At 37.5% G+C, this 20,227-nt stretch overlaps 3 protein-coding genes and 2 long non-coding RNA genes across 10 annotated transcripts; 2 read left to right on the top strand and 3 right to left on the bottom strand.

The window, feature by feature from the left end:
• Positions 1–3: 3 nt before the first annotated feature.
• On the bottom strand, positions 4–7,337 carry LOC110856978. The gene is made up of 14 exons (XM_022105566.2): positions 7,045–7,337; positions 6,802–6,954; positions 6,418–6,703; positions 5,884–6,353; positions 5,606–5,810; positions 4,863–5,539; positions 4,381–4,763; positions 4,003–4,314; positions 3,469–3,904; positions 2,995–3,386; positions 1,949–2,926; positions 1,348–1,881; positions 566–1,258; positions 4–458 (listed from the first exon to the last, which is right to left on the bottom strand). The coding sequence occupies exons 1-14, from the start codon at positions 7,298–7,300 to the stop codon at positions 99–101; spliced, it is 6,135 nt and encodes a 2,044-aa protein (XP_021961258.1). The 5' UTR covers positions 7,301–7,337; the 3' UTR covers positions 4–98.
• On the top strand, positions 6,594–7,675 carry LOC118437874. Of its 2 annotated transcripts, none has more exons than XR_004836440.1 (3): positions 6,594–6,710; positions 6,860–6,942; positions 7,066–7,675. It is a non-coding gene; the product is annotated as an uncharacterized LOC118437874 (long non-coding RNA). The 2 variants fall into 2 exon arrangements; XR_004836439.1 differs by having other exon boundaries at positions 6,643–6,771.
• Positions 7,594–8,866, bottom strand: LOC110856768 (transcription initiation factor TFIID subunit 12). Its single transcript, XM_022105311.2, has 3 exons — positions 8,576–8,866; positions 8,195–8,387; positions 7,594–8,116 (listed from the first exon to the last, which is right to left on the bottom strand). The coding sequence occupies exons 1-3, from the start codon at positions 8,651–8,653 to the stop codon at positions 7,989–7,991; spliced, it is 399 nt and encodes a 132-aa protein (XP_021961003.1). The 5' UTR covers positions 8,654–8,866; the 3' UTR covers positions 7,594–7,988.
• Positions 8,867–9,065: 199 nt separating this feature from the next.
• On the bottom strand, positions 9,066–18,730 carry LOC110856694 (protein draper). 5 transcript variants are annotated; one of them, XM_035857285.1, is made up of 23 exons: positions 17,744–18,726; positions 15,974–16,226; positions 15,773–15,899; positions 15,543–15,708; positions 15,337–15,417; positions 15,084–15,249; positions 14,889–15,009; positions 14,659–14,796; positions 14,376–14,587; positions 14,278–14,300; positions 14,022–14,165; positions 13,834–13,941; positions 13,722–13,742; positions 13,338–13,610; positions 12,903–13,259; positions 12,651–12,827; positions 12,255–12,362; positions 12,096–12,185; positions 11,789–11,959; positions 11,520–11,657; positions 11,326–11,355; positions 10,946–11,122; positions 9,066–10,858 (listed from the first exon to the last, which is right to left on the bottom strand). In XM_035857285.1, the coding sequence occupies exons 2-23, from the start codon at positions 16,093–16,095 to the stop codon at positions 10,560–10,562; spliced, it is 3,249 nt and encodes a 1,082-aa protein (XP_035713178.1). In that variant the 5' UTR covers positions 16,096–16,226; positions 17,744–18,726; the 3' UTR covers positions 9,066–10,559. The 5 variants fall into 5 exon arrangements, with proteins under 5 accessions (XP_035713178.1, XP_035713175.1, XP_035713177.1 ...); XM_035857282.1 differs by having other exon boundaries at positions 11,744–11,959; positions 17,744–18,724; XM_035857284.1 differs by having other exon boundaries at positions 11,520–11,699; positions 17,744–18,717.
• On the top strand, positions 16,135–16,413 carry LOC118437875. The gene is made up of 2 exons (XR_004836441.1): positions 16,135–16,236; positions 16,297–16,413. It is a non-coding gene; the product is annotated as an uncharacterized LOC118437875 (long non-coding RNA).
• Positions 18,731–20,227: the final 1,497 nt, after the last annotated feature.

Here is a 20,227-nt window from a genome sequence, read left to right as displayed (position 1 = left end):
CGATTTTTGCAGTTCGTTGTCTTTTTATTGTACTTTAAAGTGAGTATATATGTACTCTCAACAACACACTAATCAACAATTAATTATTTATTTACCTATTATTTTATCCTACACATATTTTGAGATGTATAATCTAATGAATCACCGTACACATTGCTGTGAAATATTTCCACCGTCGTTCTCGTGAGGATAGCAATAAAGGGCCGGGGTGCACTAAAGTCCCAGGCTTGCACATCAAAATTAGCAATTGCGATACCATTAAAAATTTTGATAGGATTTGCATTCAGACGCTGGAGACCAGCGAGTGCTGCGAACTTGTAGATGTTCAGCCCAAACGTTTTGGACAGGATGGCGAGGAAGGTTTGGTGCGAAAAGGTGATGGCCGTCGTGAGGTACGAGTCACCCAGTGGGAGTGGTTGCAGCTTGGAAAGATGCCCACCTTCAACTAGACTGAACAGCTAGACAAAAACAAAGTCGTTAGAAATTAGCCGTTTCACAGTAAGAATATTTAGTAGAGAAGAGACATTGTATATGTGTGTGTAGTTAGTTAGAACGTCGTAATTACCTGAATTGTAGAAAACGTAGACGTTGAGAACGGTGAACTTTTTCCCAAAACTAGAGCATAGAGCGAACCAAAATTGTCAAAGAGGATTGGACTCTTGTTGCTAGCGTCAAAGTTAGTCTTGGCAAGAAACGACAAGTCATGATGTTTCCAGTTAAAGTGTAAAATTGCGATTTCGGACGGAGCAGTGAGCAGAATTGAGACTCCGGAGAGATGTAGTGCTACGTCCATCCCGTCGTGGTGGGTCACCCCAAGCTTTTTTGATACATGGAAGAATTTCCCGTTGTAGCTGTTCCACGTAAATATTTCAAGGGTGTCATTTTTAATGGCAAAAACTGCAGTATGTTGATTCGTCAGGTCGCTTATCACGCGGAAAGTTTTGATATGTCCATGATCGAGGGTGTGGACGGGGGAGAATGTCCCAGTAGCATCCATAACAGTGTAATGCAGCCCTCTAGCCAGGCCAGAACATGGAGATGGTTCTGTTGTGAAAATCATGAGTCCGTCGCTCTCGTGCATGGTAGACTGCCAATCTCTCACTTTTCCGAAATTCGACATATTGTAGGCCAAAGTAGCGAGTACATCTTGGTGAAATAATTCTGTTCTATTGTTCCAGTCATATCTGATAATTCCACATCCAAGAGCTGTCAACATGACCAATTTTCCAGAGGACTGGACAATTATCATTTTTTCGGCCTGTGTGTATTTTAAAAAATGAAAGAAATAATCGTTTAGTATTCATAGCATTTTTAAACATCATTACTTATTAAATGTCGCTTAATTACCTGTTGGGTCAGAGGAATAGTTTGATGTTTATCAAATGCATCCAGTTTCATCGGATTGTACACAAGATCGTAAGTCATGTCATGCACGGCCTGACATTCTTGTCTGAAGGTGTGTTTCTGACTTTCGATTTTCTCTTCGGCAGCCCTTACTTTGTACTCGGTTTCTGTGATGAGACTCTGAAGATCGAAATTCTTCAGTTCACCAGGTCCGACGACATCTGCGGTGAAGGTGAGTCCATTGGTGAACTCCCATTCACCACTTATAACTTGTTCCTCTCCACTTTCTCCGTTGGTGAGAGCATCAGCCATGATTTCGTCTATGGTCGTATTTTGCACGGTCTGTGACACACTGAGACCATTCTCTATAACAATCGGGTTAGCAAACTCCACAGAGTTGGAAATGGTGAATGGTTGCGTAATATCAATCACGTTGTCTTGGAAGGTGGGTCCGAAGCAGGTCACGTCTCCTTCTACAGTCAGAGTTCCAAGGAAGGTCTTGTTCCCAGTGAATTCAAACTTGTCCGCATCCCCAGCCTGTTGCGCATATATAAATTAATTTTATAAATTAATACATGTACGGAACAGAAAATATGCGACATACCATTATCGTCCGATCAAATTCATCCTCAAGTTTCACCCCATTAATCAATCCTCCCACTTGAACATTTGGTCCTATAATTTTAATTTTGCGAACCGTAACATCTCCTAGATTTTGATCCGTAGAATCGAGCCGGATAAAATCTTCGAATCTGTGACCTTGAAATGTTTTCGTGGTCAGGTTGCCACCCACAACGACACTGTCAAAGACCAGGTACCTCAAGTGGTGCGGGTCAATATTCTCCCCAAGTGGGATCGAGTTAGTCAGAATGTCATCCCATTTAAAACCATTTACAATTTCTGCAATGATATCTCCATCGTTTGATTGCACGATTTTAGAATTCACATTCCCATGAAACATGCACGGACTCGTGACAACAATGTCGTCGTCTAGCGTTTGAAACTGTAATGATTCAACTGCCAAACCGTTGTAGGACGTTACTGTGGAGTCCTTTGCAATGGTGACGAGAGATGTAAATGTTTTGACTCCGGTGAATCTCAGACCAGCATCGCTAACTTTGATGAGATGTTGGGTGTGGGCCGTGTTGGAAAAGTCCTTCCCTTGAATTGTTCCTCGAACTATGAGTTTCTCCATGGTTAAATTGTGGTTGAATTTGTACTCTTCAGCGGAAATCGTGTGAACATTGTTAGGTCCGTGGGAATACGTTTTGGAAAGTACTTCTGTCGAAACACCGTTGATGTGACCGTCCGTAATAAGATTTCCGGTAACTTTGACATTCTTCTTGGCCTCAAAGTTACAATCGATTGTTTGATTTGTATTCGTGGTCATGAGATCTTCAGTATCCTTCCCGTTGATACTTCTAACTTTCAGGAGTTTCTCTACTGTCACATCACGGAAATTGGTTGGCGACGAGATTTGGATATCTAGAGCATCTTTTCTAACCGTAGTGGACGCTAACTCTTTCAAGTCTACGCCACACGTTTCTCCTTCCACGTCCAATTTGTTAGTCACCACGATACTCTGCAATGTAGTTGTAATTTAAAACAAGTTCCGTTAAATAACATTAATGAACAAAATATCAATTAAACCTCGAAGTGCCATAGACCATGCAGTTCCAAGACTTCTCTAGAATTGAGAGGGAAAGCATTTTCGTGAATGTGTTTCAGATCGTAGCCGGAGACGGTACTGTCAAAATCGACATTTCCGTACGAGACCTCGAGACCATTTTGAAACGTGACATGTTTGGAGAAAGTCTGATTCAAAACGTTTGTACGGAAAGCGGAATGAGAAAGTGTTTCTACCGAGACGTTGTTGATTGTGGGAGTGTAAATGTCGTGTAGCCCTGTCACTGATCCATCAATTAATACGGGTGACGTGATGAATTCTCGTCCTGACAGACTCAACCTTCTCGAAAACCATTGTCTAATGTCCAGCGTTCCAACTTTCTGGCCATCCGTAATATTGAAATCACGCTCGATAACTGTTATGCATCAAACAAAAAAATTATTCGAAACTTTAATTATCTTGTCATTATTTGCGGGTTGAGATAATCAATGGATCACCTGCGGAATTGAAATCGACAGCTTCAAACTCAATTGGGCTAATAAACTTTTGCGAAGGTCGCCCACTCGTAACGGCAACATTGCTGCCAAAGTCAGAGAAGCCATTTATTGTGCCTCCAATCACCATGCCCTCACCGCCACAAATTATATGTTCAAATTCAGCTTTCCAACCAATTTTATTGGTGCCTGTGAGTCGCACCGCATCATCCAAGAGGGTAGCCAAGCTCACGCCGTCGTAAGTTTTAAGGGCGGTGAGTGAGGCAAAGTTGCTGTCTTCTGAAATGGTGATATCCTCTGTGATGTTTTGATTTCCATTGACGAGGAGGAATTTGGACAATGGTTGACCGTTAATGTTGTCATCGTCTACTTGTACGCTGTCAAGGACTATGTCGGAGAGCACGGTGGTCACTCCAGGGATATGACAATTAGTTCCATTCTGAAATAAATAACCGTTGTTATATAATTATGCATACCAATACAAACCAGTTCAATTTGTTGGATAGTAAAGATTATTATATATACATTTCTACTTACAAATTGTAGAAAATCGTTAAATATATCCTCTAAATTTTTCCCATTCACATCATTCTTCACTTGCAGTGTGTCCACGATAATGTCGCGTTCGAAAACGACGTCAGCATAGATGTGAACATCCTTCAAGTCGTTCAAAGTGGCCTTGTTTCCCAGTTCGCGCATGTCGACGCCATCCACAAGACCTGAAACAGCGATGTCCCTGTTTACAGTGACTGGGCCGATGAACGTCCAACTGGTGGATAAATCTTGTCTGGTATTCCGAGTCACTAAATCGTTGATGTTAACGTTATTGATGGTTCCTCCCAAAATTACCTAAGCAAAAAATGTATCACGATTACAAATATAATTTCAATCAGCTTATTGCAGTTAAAGATCAACCTTTTTGACAGTGAGAAAGTTGAGACTTGTTGGCAAATTGAGGACGACTCGGTTTTGATTATTGCGAACAAAGCCATTCGGAAACGAGACATTATTCCAAGTCGAGCCAATATTTAGAGATTTTGCATGAACCGAGTCTATCACAGATTTCTTGCCGGCTATCAACCCTGAATAATCACTCGTAACGACTGATGAGAGAAAGCTATTGACATCATAGTTGTCGATATTTGTCACATTCAATGGTGAAGTTATGACGAGGTGGTCAAAGTGAATTTGAGACTCTACGATTTGACTTGTCGATTTTAGCAAGACTTTCTCAACGCTGTACTCCCCTTTGGAATTGGTGTTGTTCGAGATTACAAAACCGTCGATAAAGTTCACTCCTAAAAAACAATAATTGCCAAAAATTAGTCATTGATGCAAAATTTACTAATCAAAACTAATAGGAAGGTATTTTTAGGTTAGTTCAATTGTCCTCGTACCAGAAATACTTGAAACTAGCATCAATTCATCTGGAACTGAAACTCCATTAATTGTTGGGGATAAAACATTTCCATTTGCATGAATCCCATTCGTAAATTGGACCGGACACTCGAAAACGTTGTCTTGAGAATATCGAGCAATATGTGAGACAGGAACACCATTAATTGTAGACGCGTTCAAAGTTGAAACCTTGACCGGATTAAGAAAAACTAATCCCCCAGAAACACGAACATCGTTAGATTTTAAGACAAAGGAATTTAAAAATTCGGCTGGTTCAATGTCTCCACGCAAACTTGCAGTAACAATTTTTTGAGTTGTAAGAGTTTGGGTGTTAAATTTTCCTGTGACTTGTTGAGCTGCCGTGACATGTTGGACAGTGCCGTTGTCGGCCATGATGGCATATGCTAATTCGGACTGTGCAATAGATACGTTTCTCCGCAGATAATTAAGTTCATCATAAATTTGCTTCATGTCTGTTTCGAAATCTTCATCAGTCCATGGAGATCCGACGAATTGAAGATTTTTCACTGCCCCCAGTTGAGATTTCTTGCCGTCTCCTAATAAATTCGTGGCGTTTATTCTGTCCACATCCCACGACCCTGTTACAACGTTGGGCTGATCAACTTTGATACTGCTGTTGAGTACTTTTCCAATTCCAGCGATAGCCTGTTCCCATCTAGCATATGCAATTTGAATTATGGATTTTTGTTATAATTAATATGAATCTTAGTTTATATATTACATTTGGAATCGTTTGGAGAGTTCATTATAATTGTTGTAAAGCTGACGGGATTCGTCCAACAAAGGAGATCGAGTATCCAGAATTTCTTTAGTGATCAGCCACACGATGGAATTCCCTCCTTGATCTCCACTCGGAAAGATAAATGCAGAGTAGTCCCTGTTTCGAAACCCGACTCCTTTGGAAAGATCCGAGACACTTGGGCATGCTGAAAATGTATAAATTAATATATGTTCATAATCAACAAAATAAAAAATGAAATGATTATTACGCAGACTTACTACTGTTAGTACAATTATACTCCATTTCAAATCCAGCCTCTCGTCCATGGTAAACCATAATTCGCGTATCGCCATCCACATTCCGAATCAGAATGAAATACTGGTCAGTGTAGTCAGGTACTGCGACGGGGTACACACTGGTAGTCTTGGTGTCCTTGAAATTGTTATCCTCATCCTCCAAAACGTACTCGTTTGAATTATAATTGAAAGACACAAATCTAACGGTGAGGTCAGGATCCAAGGGAACACATCCAATGTAATGTTGATATGCGACGGTGAATGAAAACAAGGTACTACATGCGTTCGGTAAGGAAACGTCTTGTGAAACGGCAAACATTCCAGCTTTGGGGTCAAAGGTGTGAATAAACAGATGAGTTCCGCCCGATACGGCGATAACTGATTCTAACATGTCGGAATCATAAACCACGACGTTGGTGTTGTCATCTCTAGCAGATATCCGTTGGAAAAACCTATTACAAATTAATTAACTTGAGCATTGCAACATTTTATTAATTGCTTTTTTCAGATTCTTACCAAACTTGTGTACTATTGTGAACTTCAACATTGTAAATGTCAATATCTGTTTTGGCATCCTTTGGGATTAAAACAACTTTTGATGAATGTCCAACATGACAAAACTCAATCGCCTTGACGGGATAATGCAACGGAAACGATGTTATCGATATGATGTTATCATTCTCAAATAAATGAAGATACAGTCGTGGTTCTGAAGATACTGTGAGGATAACCATTTCTGCATGGTTTTTAGCCTCGTTCCATTTCGTAAAAACAGTAATAGCGTCCAAATCTTGTGCCACATCTGCAAGGTAAAAAACAATTACAGCACTTCGTTAGTGATCCATTCTTTTTAAATCGCTTATACGCAAGGTAAAAATAATTAAACTGATTTACACCTACCCATTGAATCAACTGGTTGAAAATCTAATCCTCGAACAGTTATCTGTCTTTGTTTCAGTCCAATCAGATAATGTTTCAGTCCCAATCTGGCGTATTTCCATTGAATATAGTCCCCCTCAACCTCAACCTGTTCCACATTTCGTACGTGCAATACTAGAAATATTTAAAACAGATAAATTACACAAATAAAAGGGACAATTTACAATTTCACATTTCACTAATCTTCATCAACAAACAACTCACTTTCTCTGTTCTGATTCCCAGTGCCGAAAACGTACGAGTGCCAAAAATCTGCCGGGTCGAACGTTCCATACTTATCTTCCAAGTCTTGAATGATTTCATCCAACGTGTCCTGAACCTTATCGTCAATTTCAGTCGGCAAGGAGTCAAACGCTTTCTCAGTCACTCTTGAACCTCTGACCGTTAAACTCGTGAATACAATAAAAAACAATATGATAACCGCGATTCTCCACGATAAGTTCATTCTTGTTCTTGACATCGTAAACTTTATGTTTTGTTTATTTCGATTCACGAAGGGAGGGTTGCACCGTGAAATGTGAACCAGCAGTCAGCAGTCAACTTCACACCGCTGAGGATGCTACTAATCCAACTCGATGTACTCAAGTTAAGAGATGTGTGATGAATAATGATGACTGGATTTTTCAGTCAGTACTTCTAATGAATACGCCCATTATTAGTGCTGATTACAAAATTCTACCAAAAAATTTATTAGTTATTATTGGAAATGAGAACTGATGAATGAAATGAATATGTACACCCATTAAAACATTATTATTCTTTGAAATGATTATATTTATTCATGGTGTGATGTGTATCATTTCATTAACGTATTCACTGATATCTTTAATCGTAACAATACTAAGAAACACACGTATCAATCTTTAATACATTAAAACTATATATTAATATTATTACACTATGGAATTAAATGAGTCCATTGTCGTCTATACATTAAATTGAGGTCTAATGGTAAAAATTTAAAGAAGATCAGGTATATCGCCATAAATATGAGCCAAAAACACGAAAATGGACAATTCTCCTGTACAATTAACTGATTTAAGGTCGCTTATGCAAAACCTACGAGTATATAAAAATGAAATCACATGGGTGAAATAAAATCTGCTATCAGGAGGACACCTTCGACTTGCACATCAATCTTGATCCCTTCAATATTTCTTTAATGACTTTTTGATCAACGCCACCCTCTGCTTGTGAGCCTCCATGACGGGGACTCGTTTATAAGGTTTGAGTTCATCCGAACCAAACCCAGGTATCCAGCCTTGTCCGGTTCGTTCTGTACCCAAGCAAATTTAAAATTAATTATTACTCATGGCTCTTAAACCGAATATCAAAAACCAATAAATAAACTGACCTAAATGCGTATGAATGTCTTTAATCTCGACCACATTTGACTTTCGGTGTGACGCTAAAACGGCCGCACCCTCCATGACGCTCTCCATATATTCGTCCGCATAACTGAGAAGGAGGTCTTCCACGTCCTCGTCCAATTGTTCATTGGGGTCCACATTCTTCACCAACTCTTGCAAACCCTTCCTTGTGAGAACCTAATAAAACCAGTTCACAGTTAGGACAATCGTAATCAAAATAGTTAATATTAATAAGCACTGTAATTGTAAATAAACTAGCCAATTATTTACAAACATGCGAGTTCATTCGCTAATTCATTGTAACATTTGCGGTATAAAATAACGTGTTTCTTTTAACCCTGCGTATTTATTTGTTATTATCTCACCTTGACGGCGGGTGGTGGTGTGGAGGTGGTGGCGGTTGGGTTCGTCGTGCCAGGGGGTGTGGTCGTTTGTGTCGACATTCTTCTCTCACAAATTCTGAATTCACTCGAAATTTCGAGTCAAAATTCGAGACAGTGAAGTGCACACGAAAATCTACCACCAAAACAAAATGAACGATGGTGATGATGATGATGGTGCCGCTTACAATTTGAGACTCACAAAATGGTCGCTCACACAAAGCATTAAGCAACAATGAAATCTTTAAGATTTCACGTAATATGTGTTGAAAAGTGAAGAATTTAAATAGTGAATTTAAAGGTGTCTTTATGAGTGAAAAATGCTGCCCTGATAAAAATTGCTGTGAATCAACAGTGCTGTGCTGTGCTACTTTGAAGATGAATGCAGGAAATCAGAGTATGTATGTAAATTTCCAGACTAGCTAATATGCTAATTGTATTTTAGTTTAATAATGATGAGGGTTTATAGAATTCATAAGATACTGAATAAATTATTCAAGCTTTTATTAGTTCCCGTCATTGCTTGAGGATATACAATTGTATATGTTGGAAGCGATTAATTTCATGGAATTTCATACATTTTGGATATGTTTATCCCGATAATGATGATAGTAAATCTCGTCTTTGTATTCTAGTACAGGGTACGAATAATTAGTGACATCATGATTTTGTAAGCTATATATTTGTAAACTAGATATCATCGCGTTCAGCAGCAGCAGCAACGAGCTTATGAATAATAATACTTTACAAAATGCTAGGTTATATTATCAATTTTTAAATTATTTAATTAATTATATTTAGGCACTGGCTACGCACTCTCTAGTCCTCTAAAGATTATGGACATTTAAATAGCAATATAATATAGTATACGCAAAAAAGCTTGTGGGAGTAATTAATAAATTCTCTTAAAAAAATCAGTATTTTCACCATCACTTTTTGATTGACTGACTCAAACTACATGCTTAATTAAAAGTAGTCCTTCCTTTTTGTGTTTTTCTAAAAAAGTCTTCCATGTTCAAAATTTTGAGAAAAATGTTTAAAATTTTACGTAAGTAACACGAAGAGTTATTAAAATAAGAGATCAGTCTACACATATAGCATTACAAACAACATGTATATCTTGGAACTGGATAAGCTAAAATATTTACATATATAAAAAGAATTATGAATGTAAACTCATTGTTGAGAGACTAATAAAACTCGTAAGTTAAAAGAGCTGTTAGGAGTTGGAGACATGTTCATGAGTTTCAAGCAAAAAATAAAAATACGGTATTACATAATAAAAATGTTACAAAGTAAAAAGTAAAAGTTGTTGATTTTCATGAAACATTTTTCATCTCAGTCGTGTCCATTAATAAGTCAGTCAATGAACTATTCTTCTCTTCATAATTCAATTTCTTAATTTTCTTTCTTGAAGGACGTTTTCATATATATTGTACGAAATGTTGTTGCTGTTGTTGGATGAGCAGTTATGTAGTTTAAGTATTTTCGATGTGTTTTGGTAAAACTGTATCATTATATTATTATAGCTATTACTAGTGTATATTAAAAGTATGTAGGTTGACTTGCTTGATTCGTGGGGCGGACACGATTAGAAGTTTCTTAATACGCTTGTTCGTTCACTTATGTCGTCAAACTGATTTAAATGTTGAAATAGTTAAAGTTAATCACTTTTTCCAGTTATTGTAGGGATTTATAAATTAAGTTAAAACTAGACAACGCTCCGATTAATATTATTCTCTTTTGTGTGCAACTATTTGTATTGACTCGAGGTATTAGTTTTTTAGGCGAAGACTTTTTACAATTAATACGATATAATGTAGAACATTAAATACACATTACACGAGTCGAAAACGAAGACGAGGAAGTGGAAGAAGGTCATTGTGTGATTGATTATCCAAAGTTTGAGAAGGTGAGTGATGAAGCTTGTTAGCATGTAATAACTTGTGTTTTGCTATGCATAAATAGTTTAGTCGTCATTCTCTTCTGAACTACTGAATAAAGCTAATTTCTGATTGTGATCTTTCGATCGTATTGTATCACTATTGATATTGTTGCTATCATGCAAAATGGATGATGACGCTCCTCCATGACCTCCAATAATTCCATTCGGGGTTGGGATGTTAGGAACGTTGGTGTTGGAACTAATTGTGGATGCGATACTCCGAATACTGCGATCACTCCGCGGAATGGTTTGCATTCGGGTATAGTTTGGATTTGGGACAGAATTGGCTCGCGTGTGGTCGAGGTGGTCGTACTCCTCCTCAGCTATACGTTAAAAATATATTTTAAAAAATTAATCAAGTAGCAACAATTAAGTAAAGTGTTGGATATTGAACTGAATAGTAACCGTACCCAGTAGATTATTTGCCTTTTGTTGATTAATCTCATCGTAGAGGTGCTCATTATCAGGTCTGTTTAAATCCTCAATGCTGTGGTAGATATTATTTGCGACCAAATTTGGGTTGGTTAAATCTGCTTCTCGATTCTTGGCAGCGAGTGCAGCAGGATGGTCGTAAGAACTGCTCGCTCCTATGCATAATCAGAATATTTTGTGATTAAATAAAGTCACATTATTTGTTTGTTGGTACTATGATCTGCGTTATAAAAGGAGTGGGAGTAGATTAATTTAAGGATAAGCAACAATTTAAGTTGTATATATTTTTAGGCTCAATAGAAAAACCAAAGACGGGTGAGTGAGTTAGTGTATACAGATAGATACATAGATAAGGTACCTCCTTTGCCATAATACCAGTCGGCGAAAGCTGAAGAGGGCAAGAAAAAGGAAATAAAGCAATGTCAATACATATGTAAATATTTAGTTTACACAATATGCAGTCAATATATTGCATAAAATACTATACAACATATGCAGTAAACCCAATACCGTTAACAAAGAATCACATATAAATTCACATCTATTTATTACCTTGATTAGAAAAATCGTCATCCTCGCTGGGATAATAGTTCCAATTTTGCGGCTTTTTCTTTGCAGTCAACCCATTCAAGTTATTAATCTGGCCATTATTTAGTGGCACTCCGGCCTGGTCAGACATCCGAGGAACACCTTGATAAGAATAGACGGGGTTATCGAAGTGGTGTCGGTTTCCTATAAAAATTAACATGTCTGTCTCTGTGAATATATACACCTACTTGGAATGAATGGAAATGGTTCTCTGATTGGGTGGAGAAGGTTACCTTGCGGGTCGTCAGGGTTGGCCATATAATGCACGTTGTGCTCGTGATGTTTAAGCTTGGCTATGCGGCGACGATAGTAAACGACAATGGCAAGCACACTTATGAGCAGTATTAGCACAGTCATTGTTATAATTAGTATATTCCCCATGTGACCCTCCTCCGATTGTTTAGCTGCGCAATAAAATAGAATATTTGCAATTATAGCTACAACAGACCAGCAACAAACAATGTAGTACATATACATATACATAAATATATATATATGTTAACGAGTTAGTTAGTATAGGTATAGTGGAACACTAATTACGCATGTGAATCGTGTCGGGAAGTGAAGATCCGGATGCCTTGTAGCACGTAATGTCCATCCCGTGATGGGAGAGGATTTCATTGGTGAATTCTGTAAAGAGTTTCAAGATGGGGTTCCCTCAGGTTGTAGCGTAATAATTAATTACAGTCTCCTACTTACCTTGATGAGAACCTAGAATGTTGCATCCAATAACAGGATCGCATACTTGACCCTTCTCACACAGACAGGTATGAACGCAATGTTCGCCGTAGTACCCTTCGGGACAACCTGATAAAATCGCAGAATTGATGATAGTGCATTTAACCAAGAGCATTATTAAATTAAATTATTAAATTATTAATTTGTTGGTAGAAGTATTGGCTTAGAGAGGATGTAAACTGACGAAACTAGGCAAGTAAGTTACTTTAATTTGTTAAAATGTTTAATTTAGAGCCTCCTTCTCTAGTGTTAAGCATAAAATTTTGTATTTCTTGTACTAATAAGCCAGTATAATAAAGCGTTCATTCATTCAAGAGCATCAATTATCTTAAGTATACATTCAGACAGAAAACTCACTTTCTTCACAACGTGGACCCATTGATCCCGGCTTGCAGTGACAATGACCATCATGCGCTCGACATTTTTCACCATTAGCACACTGGCAGGATTGAGTACAATTGAAACCATATTTTCCAGGAGGGCAAGGTTTGGAACAATCTTCGCCTGTCCAACCCGGCAAACATCGGCAAACACCTATAATAAGTAAATAGATGCACATACATAGACATTAAGAAAATCACAATTAATCGTTAATTTCTTAGAACATACCTGAAATGGGATTACAGTCACCATCATTTCGGCAGTTGCACCTACTTCTACACTTGGGTCCAAACATATCTTTGGGGCAGGGAGACGAGCAAAACCACCCCGTGTAATAGTCGTCACATACACATTGGCCTGAGAAAACGTCACAAGTTGTCCCATGTTTGCAGTCGGGACATTTTTGAGCGCAATTTAATCCAAATGACCCAGGAGGACAGGTTTGTTCGCAATTATTTCCTGTCTTCCCCAACGGACAGTGACACGTTCCAGTTGTCGGCTCACAACTGGCACCATTACAGCGACACGGTTGATCACAATTTTCGCCCCATGTTTCCGGCTCGCAAGTGGTGTCGCACTCGGCACCTAATCAAACAATGACGTACTTCTTGCTAGTAGCTGAATTATTGTATTCATGCATTAAAATTCAAATATTTAACTTACCACTCCAAGAACTTTTGCAGTTGCAGGTTCCATTGGTAGCGTCACATTTTAAAGTATTTTCCCGAACGCAAGAACAGTTTTGTTGACAGTCTAAACCAAATTGCATTGCAGAACAGGTCCTCTCACAATTTGTTCCGTGAGTGCCTGGGCGGCAGGAGCATTTTCCATTTTGTGGGTCACAAACCCCATCATTTTTACATTCGCACTTGTTAATACATCCCGGACCCCAGAGACCTGCCGTGCATTGTTTGTCGCAATAAAGTCCGTGCCACCCTAATAAAATTACAAGAATGATTCATAATTAGTTCATAGTTTTTCAGAAGTGAATAATATTCACCATGTGTTAAATATCTAACGCATGAATGTTGTAATTTATTTATTTACCCGGTTCGCAATTACATTTCCCTATACGAAAAAATAAGTTAAATGATTAAATTTTAAACAATAAATATGTATCGAGGCTAAATTAAATAAGCCAAGTGAATCCAGCGCCTACCGTTAGTTGCATCACAATGTGTCGCCTTGTAACATTTACAGTCATGTTCACAATCAATCCCGTATTTCCCATCGGGACAAGAATTTTCGCAATATTGTCCAATGAATCCTATAATTAGTTACATTTTACTCATAAATTAAATGATATACTGTATTAAATATATAGAAGTAAAGCATGTGTATGCATACCGGAAGTACATGTACATTTCCCATTCACAGGGTCACAGAATGCACCATTTTGACAATCGCAAGTTTTGCTACATTCTAGCCCCCACGTGTTTAGTGAACAGGGTCTCGAACAATCAATCCCTTTCCATCCAGCTTTACAAATGCCTATTATAATAAATTATGCATTAATATATTTCAATTTTTTATATAAATATGTGCATATTGTCATCATCTGCAACATGTATAAATTAATTTAAGTATAAATTTATAGACTTACATCGTCCATCATTGGAGTGACACCTAAACAACAAGAAGCGTTTCAAATTATTAACTTTATAAACCTTGGTCTTCTACTATAAAAATGTTGTTACTTACGCTAACGTATTCGTCTGGTTACAGTTGCATCGACACTGACAACCAGGTCCGTACGTGCTTGCTGGACATGATCCTTCCTCGCAGTTTTTTCCCGTCCATCCCGGAGGACAAGAGCAGGATCCATTTACATTGCTACACTGACCATCATTTTTACAGGTGCACGTAAACGAGCAATTGGTCCCCCATGTGTTTGAAGGACATTCCGTTTGACACTGAAATTTGTATTTTTAACAATTGATATTTATTTATATGTGTAAATACTGTTATCCAGAGAACAACTTACAAATTCTCCCTGATATCCTGGCGTGCAAGTACACTTTCCAGTAATGTGGTCACACAATGCGCCATTGTAACACTCGCAGTTCTCCTTGCATTGAAGACCATACTTTCCATTTTGACACGGACTAGCGCACACATCGCCCTGTTTACGATAAAAAGTACCCTCATTTTACATATGCACATGCAGTGTCAGTAATATGGCTTGTGCAAATAAATGTATTTTGCTTAACCCACCCTCCATCCCTTTTTGCAGTAACATTGTCCCGTTCTACTTTCACACGTGCCATTATTCTGACACTTGCAATTGCTAGAGCATTCCTTTCCGTGTGTTCCAGGAGGACAAGGAATTTCACATCTGGCAAAAATCCACATATTTGTCACTCGAAATCCAATATATAAAATAATGTAATAAGTATTCCTAGTTCGTACAGTGGTCCTTTCCATCCAGAGGTGCAATTACATTTTCCACTGACCGGGTCACATGATCCGCCATGCATACAGCGACATTGCTCCTTGCATTCTGGACCGTAGAAATCTGCAGGACATGGCATATCACAATGCTCTCCCTTCCATCCTGGTTCGCAAGCACAAATCCCTGCAAAAAATGTATTAATTTAATACTTGCAGCAGCAGATTTCAATCCAATATTATTATTTTTGACTTCTGGTGACTTAGTTCTTACCCGTCTGCACATCACACTTTGAGCCATGATCACACTGACATTTGTTCTCACAATGGTTTCCCCATGTCTGAGGAGGACATTCTATTAATAAAGAAAAAATGTGGATTAGCAACAGGTGCATGCACCTGGATGAATGGATTATTCTCCAATAATTTACATAGGCGCTTGTGGTGCATAAATAAATTAATCCGAAATATATCTCTTACTCAAACTGCAATCAAGGCCACCATAGTCGTCCTCGCACTCGCACTTGTTGGGCGCAGTACACACGCCGTGGACACATTCTTGCTGACAGCTCGGGTAACATTTGTCGTCCTTCCCGACCTGATATCCTGGACAGCAGACTGACTCTTGTCTGGTCTTTTGTATCGTCTAAAATAGGACAAGAACATTAAGTTACATGGGAATTGGTGGAATTTTGATTGCAAACTTTTACCTCATTCTTTGTAATTGTCCGTATCTCCGTGACATATTTGCTGCATTTGAACTGCAAACTGAAACACCAATCAAACTTTTGTACCCGGACTGGCTTCTGTTCTGACGTCGTCACCGTCATGTTGTACCTGGAATTGACCATATAAAATAAATACATTTCGATTCTTCATCTTGTACGACTTTAATCGATCGTTGTACTCACTTGGTACTTGTTGAACACAGTTTTGGCTGTCCTTTGACGACCGTGGTGGTGGAGGTGGTGGTGATGAGGTGGATGGCGAGGATTACCACCACGACAGAAAAGTGGGTGGGGTTGAAATGCATCTTGATTTCCGACTTTTGTTCTATTTTTTTGTCTTTTAGGATGTTGGCATTTCGTGACGACGGCGACCACTATTCCACAAACGTATCTATTTGCCGGATGAGAATTTGTCGAAATGAAAGGCTTTATCCGGCTGAAAAAGGGTAAAAAATAACAAGATGTTGTCTAAATTTGCAAAACTCTGTTTTTTTACGTCTTTGCAGCTTTTTAACCCCTCACCCCTCACTTTCATGGTTTCTAAACTTTGATGTGTGCAAATTCTTTCTCTAATATGCATATGGTACCAAAATGTAAATAAATACATTCGCAATTTTTGGCAAGCTTTTTAGTTTTCGTATGCATATGCGCATACTTACTACTACTCCTAAGTCGAAACAAGCTGTTTTTATTATTTTACATAGTTTGTGGACATGATTCACGCTTCGTCACTAGACCGGAAGCCCTGTTCGGTTGTTCACATTGCGTTTAGCATTTTGTGTCGTGTGGCAAAGTTAGTTTTTATTTAGCAACATGCCAATTTCTTCTATATTTGCGGATATTGCAGTGTAAATGTTTATATTTGGGTTTATGCCCTCTCCTGCATAGCCAGATGTCGGTGATTGCTTGCGGAGGAGGAGGAAATTGTTAAAGATTGTTACGAAAAGTTTTTTTTAACACCGTTGACTAAATATTACTTTAATGTAATTAATTCTTAGATTGCTTACATAGTTGGAAAAATTGTCCCATAATCATTATCTTTTGGCAACAGCTACATTTTTCAAAACTGCAGAATTTTCAATTTTAGGAGATTCCAAACACACAATTAAGACACTAATTTATATGATTTACGAAAGAACCGGATGTGCTCCAAGATACTATTTTTTGAAACTCTTGTGTATCATAAACTATTTATTTAAAGTTTTACAAGTTGGTTAATGAATAATTTTGCCAATTTGGGTCATAAATTCACAATATAAAATGTGAGACTTTTCCATCCAGGATTCACACAAGCTCATAAAAATTCTATTTCCTAGAATTATGTACGTACCTACATATAAGCAAAAATTCTGATCTTCCTGTACGAATTTTATGCTGATTCCAGCACCTTTTCACTAAATTGATTTCCAGACAAATAGTTAAATTCGATCACATTTTGCATTACACTTTCTGTGACCCTGTAATTTACTTTAAGAACATTCTGAGCTGCTACAACAATGAAATATGCAGTTAATAAAAGAAACAAACAGTAATTTTACAGCCGATTAGTCCCTGAAAGAAAGTTATGCCTTATGAGCACAATTTACTTCCCAAAATAAACTGCCACTAATCACTGACGACGGAGGAATGGATGACAAATTGCATTGTTCAGTCATGTTGAAAATGTGTCAATGTTTTTTTTAGTTTTTTGGATGCATCTTAATCTTAGGAAAAAATTCATTTTGTTTCGTCTGTTGTTAAAAATAGTGTGAGCATATCTTAAATGTTATTGGAATGAATATGAATGTGAATCCCAAGAAGATGTGATATCAATTTGATGCGTATAATATAATATTTATAAAAACGAGTCTAACATGCTGAATTGTAATATTTTTTTCGTCCACAGAAAATGCCAGAATTAGTGTTTCTATTTCTTAATGGTGCAAAAATTTTTAGAAATCTAAAGTAAATTACCGATAATTCGTAATAGTCCTCCTCTCTCTGGTATCCACTTTTCTTTAATAATACTTTGAACAATATTCAATATTCACTTTTTCAGTTTGAGCCCAGTTCAATTACGTTCTTAAACCAAGTAAAAATAGCAAAATCAAGATCGTTTGGTTAAACTTTTCTTTTAAAAAATCCAACTTGAGCTGTTATTGATGGCACTTTTACGCAGATCCGTTATTCGCATATCATATCCAGCCTACGGAATTCTTCCTTAACCGAGGGCACGTACATTGGCAAAAATAATTGCAAAAACGTATTTAATCACAATTCAGTCCCAATCCCAGCTTATTAGTTAAATTATGGCTTCCTCACTTCAAATTTAACTACACAATTTCTTCCTTAGTAAAGTAAAACACATTGATAAAATAATATCACACTTTTCCCTCATCCAAAGTTATATTGGATCACTAAATAATATACGATATGGCTTATCCCTCCAGCCCGTTGTACTTTTCACAATATTCTTTACACCCACCACAATTAAATTAAATGACAGGACAACTGGTGGACATTAATAATAAATAAATACTACAAACTGTCCTGTATTTCAGTTCATCTCTCGTTCTCCGTTTACATTCTGGTGATAAAAGTCGTGTCCATCGAAAAAATCCTAATACGTCGAGAACAGGACGGAGACAAGAACAAGAACAGAATATTCCTTTAAAAAACAGGGCAACAACATATATGAGGACGTTAAAGTTGCACAGATTTGTTTTCCTGCTCACAATTTGCTGCTGCAATTTTACTTCTTCTTAAACGGACTTTTACACGCTTTTCTCACTGCTGCGAGTGAGTAACGAATAAAATAAGAGCTTTAACCAAGTCCACAAAATGTAATGCCTTTGTGGATGGGTGAAGGGGATGGAATAACCGTGCATGTATGTAAAAGTAAATAGCAGCAAGAGCAGCATTAAGTGATAGAGGAATTGGAACTAGAGAATTGTATTATCAAAGCCAACCTACTATTATAAATGCACTGTGAAATGTATACAAGTAAGTAATGTAATGGCACAACCACCAGCCATGAATGAGTGAGAATGGTGATGACGATATCTTTCTGACGTGATGATTCAGAGGCGTTTAGTATTATTGCCAGAATATGAATCAGTCAGACACACTTGATCACATTTTAATAAGAAGTTTTATATAGTAGCTAAATATTTGGTTGGATCAAGTCTTTATTATTTCATTTCTTTCTTGTCTTTTAGTACGTGCGAGATGTTCTCAGGACGGATATGGGCTTCTGTTCTGTTATGTCACCATATCTTCTAATAACGGAATTATAATGTTGCTGAGCTGTCTCACTTTGTTTTTCTGCATGGTCATCATCACCACCACCACAAAATAGCATAACCATCATCATCATCTTTGTAAAATCTAAACTCAGTATATAATAATACTGTTGGTTAGTTAGTGGTTGTTTTAGTTGACGTTGACGTACTTACGAGGAGTGGTACGAATACGAACACGAACGAGCAGTGACTTTTGGCGTGGGTGAAGTCACGCCAATTAGAAGTGAATTCATCCAGGTCAACCATGAATAAAAAAAGTATGGACAGTTGGGATTGACGATTTGATTCGCGATTAAGCCTTGTATGCAAAGTTGTGTGGATGCATGTTTATAGCAAATATTGTGCAATGATAAGTATTCGATGGTTTGGTCCAGTCCAGTAATTCTTGTAAAACTTAAACTTAAAACCGTGCAATATTATATCTTTGATGGATAATAATGATGATGTCTTGTCATGTCTCGTGGTAATTAGTCGCTCTACCCGTCATAATTACGACCAGGAATTAAATTACAGTCATCGTAATTATGAGACTTTTTGAGTCTGGTTGAGATTTTAAATGGCATGATGCATGAGAACTAACCGACAAGAAGTACATAAGTTCGAGTACCACATAACAACCCATGTTATTTATTATAATAGTACAAAGTAAATAAGAGCTGTCTGACTGAATATAAATCTGAAAAAAACTGACTCCTTCGCAATTTATTTGTGAGATGAGCGTGTGTGTATCCTACTTATTCTCTGACTCGAGATTCAGTTTGGACCATTATTTATCACCATTCTTTAGTGCATTGTCAACATCTGCACCACGTACTATTTCTTGCCCTCTGAAGTAAAACGCGTGTAATGAATCTGAATGACTTAATGACAAGGAGGGAGTAAACTTGAACTTTGTTGTCTTTTTTTTCAGTAAGTAAGTGGTACATGCTCCGACTTTTGTTCTTTTTGTATTGTACTTTTTACTCTGGGTGACTGACTCTACATTTTGATTTAAATAAAATAAGGCATCAAATCAATCATCCGATTTTCTTTATGTTGGGATCCTTGTTTATATTTTAAAGTGTTTAACTTTGTATTTAGTTGTTCGAATTTTGTATGGATTATCGTGCATATATTATTTACTACACTACTTATTATTGTCTGGTCATAAGATAAT

Source organism: Folsomia candida, unplaced genomic scaffold, assembly GCF_002217175.1.
Source record: "Folsomia candida strain VU population unplaced genomic scaffold, ASM221717v1 Fcan01_Sc017, whole genome shotgun sequence".
In the NCBI taxonomy this organism is placed as follows: Eukaryota; Metazoa; Arthropoda; class Collembola; order Entomobryomorpha; family Isotomidae; genus Folsomia; species Folsomia candida.
This window is presented reverse-complemented; position numbering and strand designations above follow the sequence as displayed.

Bases quoted from the DNA above. Each gene is read 5' to 3' on its own strand.
- LOC110856978 (XM_022105566.2), bottom strand. From the start codon at position 7,300: ATGTCAAGAACAAGAATGAACTTATCGTGGAGAATCGCGGTTATCATA. The intron at 4,315-4,380 runs GTTGATCTTTAA...TTTTTTGCTTAG, and splicing joins ACTTTCTCACTGTCAAAAAG to GTAATTTTGGGAGGAACCAT. The intron at 3,387-3,468 runs GTGATCCATTGA...GATGCATAACAG, and splicing joins TGTCGATTTCAATTCCGCAG to TTATCGAGCGTGATTTCAAT.
- LOC110856694 (XM_035857282.1), bottom strand. From the start codon at position 16,095: ATGCATTTCAACCCCACCCACTTTTCTGTCGTGGTGGTAATCCTCGCC. The intron at 12,828-12,902 runs GTATGTTCTAAG...TACTTATTATAG, and splicing joins TGACTGTAATCCCATTTCAG to GTGTTTGCCGATGTTTGCCG. The intron at 11,960-12,095 runs GTAATTAGTGTT...TTTATTGCGCAG, and splicing joins TCCCGACACGATTCACATGC to CTAAACAATCGGAGGAGGGT.
- LOC110856768 (XM_022105311.2), bottom strand. From the start codon at position 8,653: ATGTCGACACAAACGACCACACCCCCTGGCACGACGAACCCAACCGCC. The intron at 8,388-8,575 runs GTGAGATAATAA...TGGTTTTATTAG, and splicing joins CACCACCACCCGCCGTCAAG to GTTCTCACAAGGAAGGGTTT. The intron at 8,117-8,194 runs GTCAGTTTATTT...GCTTGGGTACAG, and splicing joins AGACATTCATACGCATTTAG to AACGAACCGGACAAGGCTGG.